Source organism: Athene cunicularia (assembly GCF_003259725.1).
Source record: "Athene cunicularia isolate RWA chromosome 2 unlocalized genomic scaffold, athCun1 chr2_part1, whole genome shotgun sequence".
In the NCBI taxonomy this organism is placed as follows: Eukaryota; Metazoa; Chordata; class Aves; order Strigiformes; family Strigidae; genus Athene; species Athene cunicularia.
In genome coordinates, this window is record NW_020799095.1 from 52,748,320 (window position 1) to 52,762,501 (window position 14,182).

General features: G+C 38.0%; 1 protein-coding gene across 3 annotated transcripts in view; it reads right to left on the minus strand.

Moving 5' to 3' along the window:
- The window catches only part of LOC113476917 (collagen alpha-1(XV) chain-like), a 147,046-nt gene that overhangs the window by 63,508 nt on the left and 69,356 nt on the right, over positions 1-14,182 (minus strand). For all 3 annotated transcript variants that reach the window (XM_026842920.1, XM_026842919.1, XM_026842921.1), the window contains exons 11-13: positions 11,097-11,174; positions 8,981-9,043; positions 6,184-6,309 (exon numbers count right to left, since the gene is read on the minus strand). In XM_026842920.1, the coding sequence (XP_026698721.1) occupies positions 6,184-6,309; positions 8,981-9,043; positions 11,097-11,174 (267 nt within the window). The remainder of the gene's footprint in view (positions 1-6,183; positions 6,310-8,980; positions 9,044-11,096; positions 11,175-14,182) is intronic.

A 14,182-nucleotide genomic window follows, 5' to 3' on the forward strand; every position in this document is an offset into this window, starting at 1 on the left:
GTTGGGCTAACAACAATAATTGTTCTAAAATATAGTGACCATTTCCCCTCTACTGCTTAACAATTTTAAGTTTCACTACTCTAAACCTGCTTATTTCCTTTACAACTAGCAAGATACACCTGGAGATTTTTTATTCACTTCAGGGTATATTCATGTATTTGTGAGCTACTTTAAAAAGAATTACCATAGAAAACATCCTTATACAATGTCAGGAGGCAATTTAACTTAATGTGGCATTTAGAAAATATGTATTTAATCAGATCAATATCACATCAGTATCAGATGTAATGTGGAGCAATTAGTGAGTATTGCCTGTTACAAAAGGCAGCCTTTACTCAAACATTTCCAAGACATGTTTCTCATGAGAAGAGATGTTACATAACAAAGTTCTTGATTTAGCAAGGACTTAAGCCCAAAACTTCAAGTAATTGTCTTGTTGTCTGGATTTAGAATTTGTAACTGAAGACTTTTAATTACACAGCTATTTCAGTGTGTTACTGAATGAGGATTCCCATCCAAATATTTCTGCTCTGAATAAACCTCACTTCACTTAGCCAGAGTGTGCAAATGTGTGCAAATATTTGGAGAGCAGGGATATAGTTTCTTAGGTCACCTGAAAGTGTGGGAATGCATGGGTCTGTACTGTTAATAGCTGGAGTTTTCTTTCAGCACCCTGAAGACTTATCATGGTCTGATTCTTCTGAAAATGTAGTTTAGTAGTATGGTCAACACTTAACTTCTACATTTCTAATTGATATCTTTCCTAGGAATTATCCTGAAAGTGAACAAAAATGATTTCTGTTGCATCACAAAAATGACTGTCTACAAGTAGTTTAATATTACAACCTGTGAAATCCTAGACTGCACAACAGGGAACACATACATCTTTAAAATAGAAGATTGAATCAATATATATTTCTTCATTTCCTTTGAATTCTTCTTACATTATTACTTTATGAAAAATTTTAACAAAATGTCCAGGACAATTCTAGTTACTTTGTTTTCTACAGATAGAGAAATGGCTACGGGCATGGTGTTGAAAGTACATTTTGAATAGAAAAGATGCTATTGTAGGGGATCTTTTAATCTAACATTGCGCTTTGTCAAATGCAGCAAATAAAACACTGGGGTAAATGTCTATTTTACAAGACCTGCCAGTGGATTTTCTTAAAATTGCAGTCATAATCATCAATACAATATGATCTGTCTTGGTCCAGGAAAAAAAAAAATACTGTTGGGCACACAACTCTTAGATGAAATCTGGCCAGAATTTCAAGCTTTTGTATTTTAGAGCACCATCTTGATTACAAGTAGATTCAAAGAGTAATGGCTGCAGCAAGGTCTGTATGATTTGTTGTACCAATAGAGATGGGAAAAGGGAGGGAAACTGAGGCCCATGTATTTATTTTTAGAGAATCACACTTCTGCATCTATTTGTTTACATCATAAAAATATATCCCAACCCATTGTACTCTATTTAAGCTGTTGTGGGGGAATTTTCCACCTTCCAAATTTCATGAATCATTCCTAGGAAGGCTAAAGCCCATATGTATTTGAAGTTATTATCTCTTAATTACTTATTTTTCAGATATGCTGTAAGTTTATATGGGTTTTGGCTTTGTTTGTATCTCAAGCATGAAAAGTAGTTGATATTGGTTTTGATCATTATATCTCATGTTGAAGCTGACTGCCTGAATGTGATTAATATCTTTGGAGGTTTTTTACATCTTTAATTTTTGCTTTTCTGTTATTGATCCTAGGCTCTCTTTGTATTTTTGTTTTTAGAATTTTTATCTAAATATAAAGAATATCCTCTTTCATGGGAAATTATGCCTGATCATAGAGCAGACTGTCTCTGATAGATTAAGCTAAGCATCTTAATGTTACTGAAAAATGGTTTTCTATTTTAAATATATGAGCACTCAGGAACAACCCTGCTCTGTATTAGAGGACAGAAGACCTCCAATTATTCTCTGAGGATACTGTGGTTCTGAGAAATGTTTCAAAAATAGGCATTTTCATGACAGGTCTCTGCAGGACTTTTCAGAACACTTGATACTCTCCTAACTCCCAGAGGATGTGATTTATTTTAGGTTCAAGCCAGTTATTCAGTGACTATATAGGCTAGAAATAACTTACCTTTAATAAAATACAAAGTCAGGAAATTAATTAATTGAAAATAAGGAAAGACTGGCCAGGCACTGCATTTATGTAGTAAAGCTATGCCTTTTCCCTGATTATATTCTATAAAGACCACTGTTCATGCTTAAAGTGAGACAAAAGGTACAATGAAGTATATGCCTAAACCACTGCAGTGCCATAGTCTTTAGCACTTGCTGTTCTCTTAGTCCGAGCTATTTGCGGCACTTAGTGGGAAATATTTAGGGCACATCTTAAAAAAACCCCACTTCAACGAGTTTGTTATTACTCTCCAACAATGTTACAGTGTTGAAATATTATTGTAAGTCTGGCAACACTGGATATCCTCCCCACAGTCAGGTGAGAATCTCAGCTTTTAGGTGAAAGAAGTTTCTAGCCTTTTTGGTTACAAATAAATCAACCCCCAAACATGAAAACGTGTTTGTTAGATACCAAATTTCACAGTCCAAAAAGCAAAAAAAGACTCGTGAGACTGATCTCATAGATTCTCAGCCAAGCTTATGATTTTAGGGAAATAATAACCTGATAATAAAGAAACAAATAAATTTAACAAGTAAACAAGCTCTGTCCTGGAGTCAAGTACTGTGATAAACAGTAACCTATCCAGTTGTACTGGGTCTGGCTGAGCCGGAATTGTTTGTCCCCTACAGCAGCCCTCACGGTGCTGTGTTTGATGCTGGGAGCTGGCAGGGTGTTGATGGCACCCTGGTGTTGTGGCTGCTGCTGAGCAGTGCTTACACAGCACCGAGGATCTTTCTGACATTTCCCCCACAGTGGGACGGGGTGGACAAGATCTTGGGCGGGGACACAGCCAGGACAGCTGACCCCAACTGCCCAAAGGGATATTCCAGGCCATAGGACATCTGCTCAGTATAAAGCTGGGAGAAAGGAGGAAGGGGGTGGGGGCACCCTTGGTCCTCCGAGGCAACCACTGCGCGTATCGGAGCCCTGATTCCTGAGAAGGCCCCACGTCACCTCTTCATGGGAAGGAGAGAACACATCTGTTTGCTTTTGCTTCTGCGCACGGACCTTTGCTTCTCATTGCTTATATTAAAACTGCTTTTGTTTTACCCACAAGGGTTGGTTTTGTTCTGATTTTATTTTTCCTATCTTATTTTCTTTCCCTTCTTTGCCCTGTTGAGAAAAAAAGAGGGGAGGGGGGGAAGTGATAGAGTGACTTGGTGGGTACCTGGCATTTATCCAAGGTCAAACCACCACACTGGTGTTGGTCTGTGCTCATGAATGAGCTCTTCATCCTTTCATTGTCAGGGTGGGAGGGTCTAGCATATTGTAAAGGATTTTGAAAAAGACTGAATGTGCTGTGGAAATGTTTCCCCTTTGCAGTCAATGCAGAAAACATCCAGGAAGGCCTGATAGGCCTAGTGAACAGCAAGATAAGCAAAGCTTGAGGAAGGCAAGCTAAGGAGTGTGCCTAGGATGCAGGACACTGGAAAGCTGCTGTCAGTCCACCTACAGCTCTTTTCAACTAAGCCATGGGCCCTTCAGGCCTTAATTCCTTAATTAGAGTAATTAAGAAAAGGAAAGAATGAAAAAAGGTTTCCTGCTATCTTAGCCCTTGGGTTGTTAAGGGCAAGTTTCCTAATAACTAGTGGGGCAAGTGTGCTCTCAATACAACCTTTTGTCCCGCTCCCTACATCCTCTAGACCAGACATTTCTTTCATTCCTAGTCATTGGGACTTTCTTCCAAGGAAACCATGCTGTAGAATGATGTAGGTGGAAAGGCATTGTAGATAGCTGGGTCTTACCCTTTTATGCTATCAGGAAATGACAAGGTCAGCAATCTAAAACACAGAAGCACACCCAGGCCCTACAGCTTAGACATGTTTAATGAGATGGAAGCTACTGGAGCTCCAGGTACATGTAAGGCTTTTCCTTGCAGGATATATCAGCAGTGCATTAAATTAGCCAGGTTGTCAATGTTGTTGTAGCAGCATGAAGTTCAGTGCAGAACAGCCTTGTTGGTTTTGTGGCTGTCAGGCTCTGAGCTCCATGATGCTTGCTGCATGAGCAATGTTGACTACTTCCATGCTTACCTGAAGCCAGTCTACAAGAACTGGCCTATGCTACTGTAACTGCAGGACAAATGTGTCCTGAGTGCATCTTGTTGTTGGATCAGAGGCTAACTGTATATAGTACTGAGAACAAACCACCGAGAATGCAGAACATGATCTTACCATATTATTGCATAAAACCATTGAAAAATCCATTGATTATCTCTAGAAAGCAAAGAATAACAGAAAAAAAAGCACAATGTTTGCAATACACTAATAAAAGTTTGATATTTATTTTCAAATTTAAGTCTGTAATATATTTCTAAGGTTCTACAAATTTAAGTCTGTAATATATTTCTAAGGTTCTACAACTGTTAATTATGATACAACGTAGTTTTCAAAGCTCCTTTGCATACACAGAGAAGGCCTTTTCTGAAACAAGTCAGTGAAACATACCTGGATGAAAAATACTTTTTGAGCCTACTTCTGTGGTACCAGGTTATTTCACCTTAGTGAAGTATCTCATTAGCAGGCCAGAATGACTAACTGCTTTATACCTATATAATTAACCTATAAATTAACCTATAAAATTGTAAAACAAAAGGACATTGCAGTTTTAATAACCAAGCAAATACTCAAAACACAACCAAAGCCCTTGAGTGCAGCAAACACTGAAACTGCGTGTAGCACAGCAAAATAATGGTCCATGTACAGCTACATCTTCTGCACTCTGTTTATCGCAGCTTTAATTTAGTGAGGTTCATAGGGATACAGTCTATTTCAAGAGGGAACACTGAAACTTTGAAGTCTGAAAATTACCCTGATTTCTGTCCTATGTGGAGTGGACACTTCATCTTGCAGGGGCCTAAAGTTTGGATGAACAAAAATTTGTGATACTTACAATTTCTTGTAACCTGAGAGTATGAGACCCAGCTCCTGACAGAAAAGGACTAGTTTTCAGGATAGGGGCCTGAGGTATTGGATGGGTGTACCTCCTTGCGGATCTAAGTAAGATATAACATACAACTCAGGCTATTCTCAGTGTTTCCCTACAGGCTACTTATGTCATCAGCTCTTGGTTTTCATTGCTTTGCCATGCACATGCTTCTTGGATCCTATTTTAAAGATTTCAAGTGCTTAATTTCTCTCTGCACAAAGGATGCTGCCTTCCACCTTGATGGCCAGACAAAATTTACTGTACCTACATTTTTAGATTTTGTATTAAGTCCTGACTTGGTTATTGTCAAAAAAACCCAGCACAGCTGAGATGCAGTGAGATCTCCTCTTTAACATGTGTCACCAATACACTTTAATATATGCTGATTACACCTTGTCAGATAAAGCAATGGTGATGCACTTTGAAGGTAATGTGAATATATAGATCAATTCTAGTCCTGAGAACAAGTGCTACTGACAGATGGTTGATAAGAAATAAGGGAACCATATTAGTAAATATAGTTCCAGAGAGGATTCACAGAGCTGATCAATGATGAAAAAAAAATATTTTCTTTACTAAAAAAACATTTTACTGAGGATTGGTTAACAGTTAACATCCAAACTTTCAGCAACCCTTTTTTTACAGTAGAACTCTAAATAAGTGTTTCTACATAGCTGAAGAAAGAAGAGAGTTCCTGAAAGAGAAACATTCAATTTATGCTAAAAATTCCCTGCAGATTATGTAAGTGATTTAGTAATTTTCCTGAAAGCACCACAGGAAAAAAAATTCTCATCCTTATTCAGTGTTGGTAAAAGCATCCTTACTTTTTATTTATTCTGTTACATTTTTATCAATATCTATCTGCCAAATGTACATCTCGCTGTGGAGTAATGTGCTTTGGTTAACTAGATGTTCATTTGGTTATTTTTTTTTGTAAAAAATGTGCATAAAATCCAAGCTCTTCAATTAAAAATATTCTTCAGTATTATTAAGAATTATACAGACTGTAAGCCTTAGAACTTAGTGTTGTAGGACAGAAATGACATTAACATTTGTGCACAAACGGATACTCACTTCAGGGCCTGGTTCACCAGAAGCTCCATCTTCCCCTGGTGACCCAGGAGGTCCTACACCTGAATGGGGTGCTGGCTTTCCTGGAAGGCCAGGCAGTCCTGGAGGGCCTGGTGGCCCAGGAAGACCCTGGATAAATCAGCAACAGTATTAGAAATTGCTCTAAGCAGGTTCTTTTGTATATATGTGGAACAGGAAAAGCTCACACAGAATGTTCAGGTTCATAAAACGCTCAGCTTGGTTTACCATCACCCTTCTGCTTCATTAAGAACCAACTGTAGTTTAGACCCTTACGGAGGGTCACATTGACCTCCCCCATCCTTGCCACCTCATGGCATGCAATAGCAAGCAGTCAGTTAAAAACCAAAAAATGTTGTCAGCTCTATGTAATCCAGTAAAGACCTTAAAGATATCCCAATGATCAACTTAGTATTAAGAAAATTAACCAAAGTGAAACCAAGGGATCACTGAACAGAGGGAAGTGGTTAGTTTTTTCTCTACTCATTTCAAAGGGTTTCTCCATGCTATTGCTGGGTCACTGAGAACTTTGACTCATGGCAAAGACCTGACTGTGTTTATTGCTGTAAAAATGGCCACACATTTATCCTGCATGGACATGAACAGATCTATTTAAATTGAGTAAAATGAATGAAATATGTTACTTTAGGAGAAATAATACATTTGCAAATGTCAAATAACAAATATCTCATGTGCAAATCTATCCTTGTTACTGTTTAGCAGGCAAACATGAACAGTTTGAAATTTTGGAGCATGGCACTGTAAGGCAAGAACTCTAATTTTACTTAGAGTTATCTACAGTATTCTGTTAGGATGATGGTCATCTTGGATTTTCAGTACAGTCAACAGAGCCTTCTGCAGGGAGCTATTTCAAGCACTCATCTGTCTTGTTAACGACATAGGGCATCTAAAGGGCCTCTAAATTAGGCAAGATAACTAACTTTCAGCACGTGGCAATTCTTGCCTGAAGAACCTTGGGAATAAAGTATTTGGCACTTTGGAGGAAAGAAGAAACAGAAGAGAAGTCTTCTGTGTCTCTGAGAGAATGAAAGATATCACTAGATGTGTTGCAATACAGAGGCCTTAGAATGCTATGGCATTCTGAAATTCATAGGAGACAGGCATCCAGGAAGTTAATTCTTCAGAAAGCTGCAGTATTATTGAGGAAACAGCTTCAAATCAAAGGGTGGAAATGCTTCATCCCAAAGACTGCATAAAAGATTATGTTTCACTCCATCTAGATGGATCAGTAAAGGCCGCCTCATTTATGTCTCTTCATCTTCAGCCACCTGACCTCATTTTCCTAACAGTTGTCCTTATCTGTAATATATTGCCTGATTCATTATATATCTGACTGGTTCTGTGGGTGGAAAACCACATTATTTGAAACTGCAATACATATTTTATAGACTGCTACTTGGATTTTCAACAGAAACATGGTAAAAGTAGATCTGGCTGATTGTCTGGAGATAATGGGTGAAGAAGTGTCTCAAGAACGAAACAAAGCATAAAAAATAATTCCAGATCTGGCAGCAAGTTCTAGTCGATTGATGTTATTTTCTAAAAAAACTCACATTGTTCTGTGCAGGATATGTAGGAAAGATATCCTCTCTTCTGAAAACAACAGTCCAGAAAAAAATAAGTAGAAAAAGATCCCCACTTCAAATGTTTCCTTTGCCACTTTATGGCTCAGAAGCAGAGCGAGAAAACCAGGCCAGACGTCCCATTTTTAATCCAGCCATGCTCATCTAAGTACTGTCTCTCAAAATATGTGAACTCTCTTTGAAGGGGAAGCACAAGAACAATGTACCATTTCAATCCCTAAAACAAATCTTACTTGAGGCTGTTGACACATAATGCTAAGAGTGACAGACTAAGCTAAAATGTTAAGCCAGTACTCATCATCCTACTTGTTTTGCTCTGCTCCTGGAACCTGCTGATCCCAAGCACAGCTGAAAGCTCATGAATCAGCTGCATTTGACAGCACAGCTTACTGAAGTGAACTGAAATTGATGCTGACTTTCCTGAATATTATGTCTGCAAAATTAAGCCGTTTCACAAGACAAGTAAATTCTTTCTGAAGCTGAGATTGACACCTCCAGGAGCAGGATGAGGACAACATCTAAGGTGGCAACTACTTTGACTGTACCAGTTTAACCAGTGGCCAAGTAGGCGTTGATAGACCAAGAATTGGGTTTACCTGACATGAATACTCCTTCCCAATGACAGCATTCTCGTCTCCCATATCATACGGGCCAGAGACCTCACTGAGGAACATGTACTGACACCTTTTAACTTTCAGTAAGCCAAAGTGTCTCTGTGCTATGACATGACAGTGTTACAGCTGTTCACAAAGGCAAGGATACAAGGAAGTTCTAATGACCATCAAAATGGATCAATAGTGGAAGTTCCAGTGTAAAGTACTTCACACAGACAAACTTATTTTTTAGAACAGGTACTACAAATCAAAAAAAGCAAAGAATAGTATAATTCCCATTTCTCTCTTTACTGTCTTCTTAGAATCATATTAAAAGTGTTTTCTCATTTTAAGAAGTCCTCTTGCCATTATTTCTTTGTTGTCCTCTTCCTTTCTCACACTTCTTCCACACTCACATACACCTAAGCCTTTTCAGATCTTGAAATGAAAACTTACAAAGCATTTCTGGATGCTGTGAATTTATCATGTACAAAATTTGCATTGTGAAATGGACTTTCTACAGTCTGGGTGAGAAAAGTAAAACTTTGTTATGTTAATGAGAAATAAACATAAATATATACTTACTCTTAAAATCTCAGTCTCTTTGTCAATGTCTCCAGAACCTGATTCTTCAGGTTCCAGTCTATTCTGAAATTAGGAGAACTCTATTTTAAAATATTGCTTCTAAAGATGACAGCTGAAAATATCACTTGTCAATTGCTGCAAATACAGTTATGATCGATATCCTTGCAGAAGACTGTTACTGGTGAAATAAATTATAATACAACAAAAACATTTCAGTCAGGTTTCTGGTCCTTCATACCACCTTATTTTGTTGACACTCAGCTCTGTATTTGCCTGCAGATGCTCTATGAGAACAATGAGAACAATCTGCAGTACACACATGCTATGTGACTGTTTAGTAAACTGAAGATGAAGCAATATCTCTGACAAATTTTATCTTTGGAAAGATACCTGTCAACATTAGAAATATCCTAACATGCATACCTAACATCTAGCCACTGTTTCCTAGAATGTGCCTCAGTTCAAAAGCCAAATTCTGGGATTCCTACAACTGGAATCTAAAAAGGCACTTTATAAAGAGAAATTAACATACTAAAGCATTCTCTAAAACATTTTGTTAGAAAACCAGTTTGGGTTTAGTATCGCAATCTAGTTGTACTCATCTATAAGAAAATACAATAGATTCAAGGTTCCTCAGCTTCAATATATGTTCTCATATTATGGAACATGCAGTGCAAACTACAGCCAGCATGCATACTGTCAAAGAATTTTCTTAAACCTCTAAAGAAAAAGAAGTATTTTTCCTTGAAAATTTGCCATGATTTGTCTGCATAGCATATTTAGCAAAGTGAAGTCCAGTTATCCGTTTTCTTAAATTATAGCGACTTTATAAAGTTTTATAGAACTCATAATGCTAAAAATTAAAAGGAATAAACCAACCTGGCAGTTGAAATATGACTTTTCTACATGTGTGAGTTCCACCATATTTAAAATGAAATAATGTCAACTCATATAAAAGTAAATTAACTAGAGATTCCCGTTGGAAGTCCTTGGTGAGTTTCACAGCTGTGTATGCTTTGTAAACTACACCCCCAAAGTACACAGAGAACTAGTATCTGAATCAGTTACAATAGTACCAAAGCTAATGTTTCAAGAGCCCAGGAATCAGGGATGCATTCCTTGGCTGCACTGAGACTCCTTTCACTTCACTCCAGAGTAAAAAGTGTTGGAACTTGCTATCACAGACAACAAAAAAGTAAAGGTGGTGCAGGATCTGTTGTTCACTGCTACATTTAGAGAAATCACCTTTGGGCGGACTGGAGCACCTTGTCCTAGTGATCTGGATCTGCCTTGATGGGCTCTTGAAGTCAGTATCAGTGGCAGCTAAATTGTGCAGCCCTTCATAACATCGTTACTCTATTTGTTTGATACAGAAACATATTGGTGTGATTTAGCAGACCCTAGATCAGGGGAGCATATAATCCATTTTGGTCACTGGAATATGTTGCAAACTATCTTTTTTAAATGTTCACAATATTCAGTGTGACAGATATTTTTTCAAAGTTCACCACAGGACTTCCACTGGAGTCAGCGGTGGGCTGTGTCTTTGTATAAAATCAGCTTCCACATCATGAATTGAAAATTCCCAGCCAGATTCCTTCTTCAGCTGCATATACATGTAACCTCATGAAAACAGTGGGAATGGTCCAAGTGCAGAAGAGAGATGCATCTGAAATGTATTCTTTAATATTGCCTAAGTACTGAGCATGCAAAATACGAACATTGTCACCACACTGGTACGTGCTGTAGTATTTAATGACAGCAAACGCAAGTGACTGGCAAACCATTTCTGTGTTCAGTAGCAGGAAGAAATGAATAATTCAGGTTTATAAAGCCCTTTTGATGATATTTTTGTCTCTTGTTATACCATATATTACTGGTTTTGCACAGGAGAGCACACACATGGACTGGCTTTTTAGAATGTGAATACTGTCTATCTGATTACAGTACTCACACCCTTTAGCCAGACATTTATTTGCATTTCTGCATGAGTGTTTTAGAAAAAAATTATTGTCTCTGTGGCAGTCAGGCTACGTTCCCAGGGAAAACCTCCTATTTAGTTCTGAATTCCTCTATGGCAAGCCTAGCTCATTGACAGAGAACCCCAAATACTCACTAATCCTCTGGAAGGAGCAGATGGTCCTGTGGGTCCAGGTGGTCCAGGGGGTCCTGGCAATCCCTCACCAGGATCACCCTAAAACAGAAATGAAGGTAAATCAGGCAGGATTTAATCAGATAAAGGCAGAGCAGGGCTTTTCAGCAATAGCTTCAATCTGTGTGGGTTTCTAGTCACAAGAAGCAACAGAAGTGTCTGCTTAAATGCTGTGAGCAGAGTTGAACTTTGTTCATTTCTAAGACAAGCTCCCAAGAAACACGATCTTTGCATTGGCAAAGGAAGAAAGGGCTTTTCCCTTTCTAACTTCTGCAATGAATTTGCAAATGTACAAGTAGTATTAACAGCATAAGACAGAGTATATTTATTGTCAGAATAGTTTTATTGTGAATCTTGCATTTTTAGGTTTCATTATATGCCCCTGCCCACAATAAGTAAATAAGTAGAAAGCGTGGTGACACCATGGTACTCAATAACTAAATTTCTTGATTTTACTTCTACCATCTGTAATGCTTTTTCCAATACTGCTATGCCATGATTATTATTCTATGTGTTGACCTTTATCTACTGCCAACACAATGAAAGGCCCTGTTCAGAACGGTGTCATTTTCTCTCATAATTACTACCATCTCTTCTTCTTTGGCTTTCTTACATCATCTCTGACATTTTCCTGAGGTTAATTTTAAGTGCTTCTGTTTAAGATATTTATGACTTTTATTAAATGTTCTGCTCAACTCCAACATTTTTCACTTAAGTCAAGAGTTGAGATTCTACCTCAACTTTTCTAATCATATGTTGGAACTCTTTTATAATGTATCTTTTTATTCTCGACTATCTATGTGCCTTTCTCTGGAGAATTCACTAAGCCTTTGTGTTTTAAACTCTTTTGGGAGAAGGATGTGCCTCTGCATCCCCTAAAATGGGGCCAGTGGGATCAAGACTAACTGGCAGACCAAAACATCATGATTGCTTAATAAGTATGTTGTTTTCATCAAATGATTGGCACTCATTTAATTTCAGTTTTTGAAGTCTTGTATACCTCTAAAAGTAATTGATCCCGCTTACTTTTTGCCTGATACATCTGACAGAGGGAATTCCAGGAGAAAATACAGTGTCCTCTCCCTTTCTGGCTGTCTCACATTTCTTGCCTTTGGTATTCAATAACTGCAATTCACTGTTCTGAGGAGTTCCTTAATGTGCATTTTGGACATTCTTCCTACATGATGATCCTGGTTTCAGGACAGATGTACATTTAGATGGGAAGAGCAAGCAATGTAACTACTCATATCCCAGAGCTTCTCTCACCATTGCAAGTGAAAAGCTCAACCTTTCCTCTACCAACGCTTTCATGTAGCACAAATTTCTACACACCCATTCTGACACTGCAGAGCTGCAAAGCGTGATCTCCTTCCCACCATGCACCAGTAAGAGAGAAACCAGACTGGCTGCACTGAGCTTTTTTAAAGAGGTAGAAGTCACAGAGACATAACTGACACTGGTAGCCAGCCTCTACTGATCTATGCTTTACCCTCTAACCTGTCAATTTGTTTTCTGGGCTTAGGAGAATTTTAATTATGTTCTCTAAATTCATATATTCAGTCACATAGCAGGAAACATGGAATTTTACCTGCCTCTTGGTCACTTGCTCTTTATGCTTGAGAATTCATTAGATGAATATATTCATTCATTTCTTTGTTCCCCGTGGCTTTGCCAAATGGTTCCTATAGTGATACTTCAGTCATATTCACAGAGAATGTGTTTAATTAACTTGGGGCTATTTTCACTGTCTGCCAGCATGTTCATTTACAGATACTCTTCATACATTTTAACATATCCTTTGCCTTTTTTTTCATTATTACATTATTACATTACATTGATTATTACATTAGCTCCTGTCAGTGTTTTGTGCTTGTTTTCATGCAGTTTCTTCTACTTTGTGTGTACTACAAGGAACAAAAAACCCCCAGCTCTCACATTTGGATCAGTCATGACTAGGAAGCCTCATTTTATCCATTCCCAAGGAGCATCTCATGTCTGTATCTCTGCACTGAGTAAGGACCACAGTGAAAAAGTGACAGCCAGCTCCTCACTTTTCACTGATACGTAGTGCCCCATTTATTCTGAACTTTCCATTTTCAGTGAGAACCACCAGAGACAAGCAGGTGGGTCCTGCTACTGTTCCTCAGATTTAAATATTATTATGCTGAAAAAGTGCTGACTCTCTTTAGTTTGAATACTTGCTTAGTATTCAAACCTAGCATAACTGGTTTGAATTATTTTGTGTGTGTACACAGGTCTATTTGTTAAGCTTTGCTCACCATACCAACATAATGGGTCCTAGGAAATCACACTGATTGGGAAAATGAAATAATTTTCTGGAAAATTAATAATTTAAAAATTATTCACATGTCTAAAAGAGGATCAGAGCAGTGTCTTCTTGATTGTTCTGCTTTCTGCTACAGGAACTGTGTCTGGCTAAAGTGTCTCCAAGAGAAAGCTCTGCATATGAAGCTATGAGTATTCCATAGTGCTTTTGAACATATTAGGATTTTTAGCACCTGTTTGCTGACTAATCTTCACAATGACTCTTTGAAGTATCCCTTGAAAATACTAGCCCGATTTTAAAAATGTAAAACAAAGCTTAAGTTATCTTAACTAAAAGAGTCATATAAGTAATCAGGAATAGACTACAGGAGTCTTTTGCTTCCAGATATAGCTTTTTCTTGCTACAGCTAAGCTGCTTCTGCTGACAAAATGTTCTTCTGATTAAAATTCTATTCAATAAAATAAGGCTGGGAACCATTCTTTGGCCCCGAGGTCAGGTAGAACAGACTGGCTGTTTTCACAGTACTTATGTTCTTGGCCCTGGACCTCCTTTTAGCCCTATATGTTCAAAGCTAAAATTTGAGTAATTTTCTGCAATTTTCATGAAATAACATGAGAACTATACTGCAACCCATCAACATGATGAGTATTTGAAAGTAAAAATTCTGCTGGGATAGCACTGGGGAAGCATGTAGAATGAACAGAGCCGACCTATGCACAGTATTATCTTGCAGCATCTTGGGAACAGTTACCAACCAGTGCTA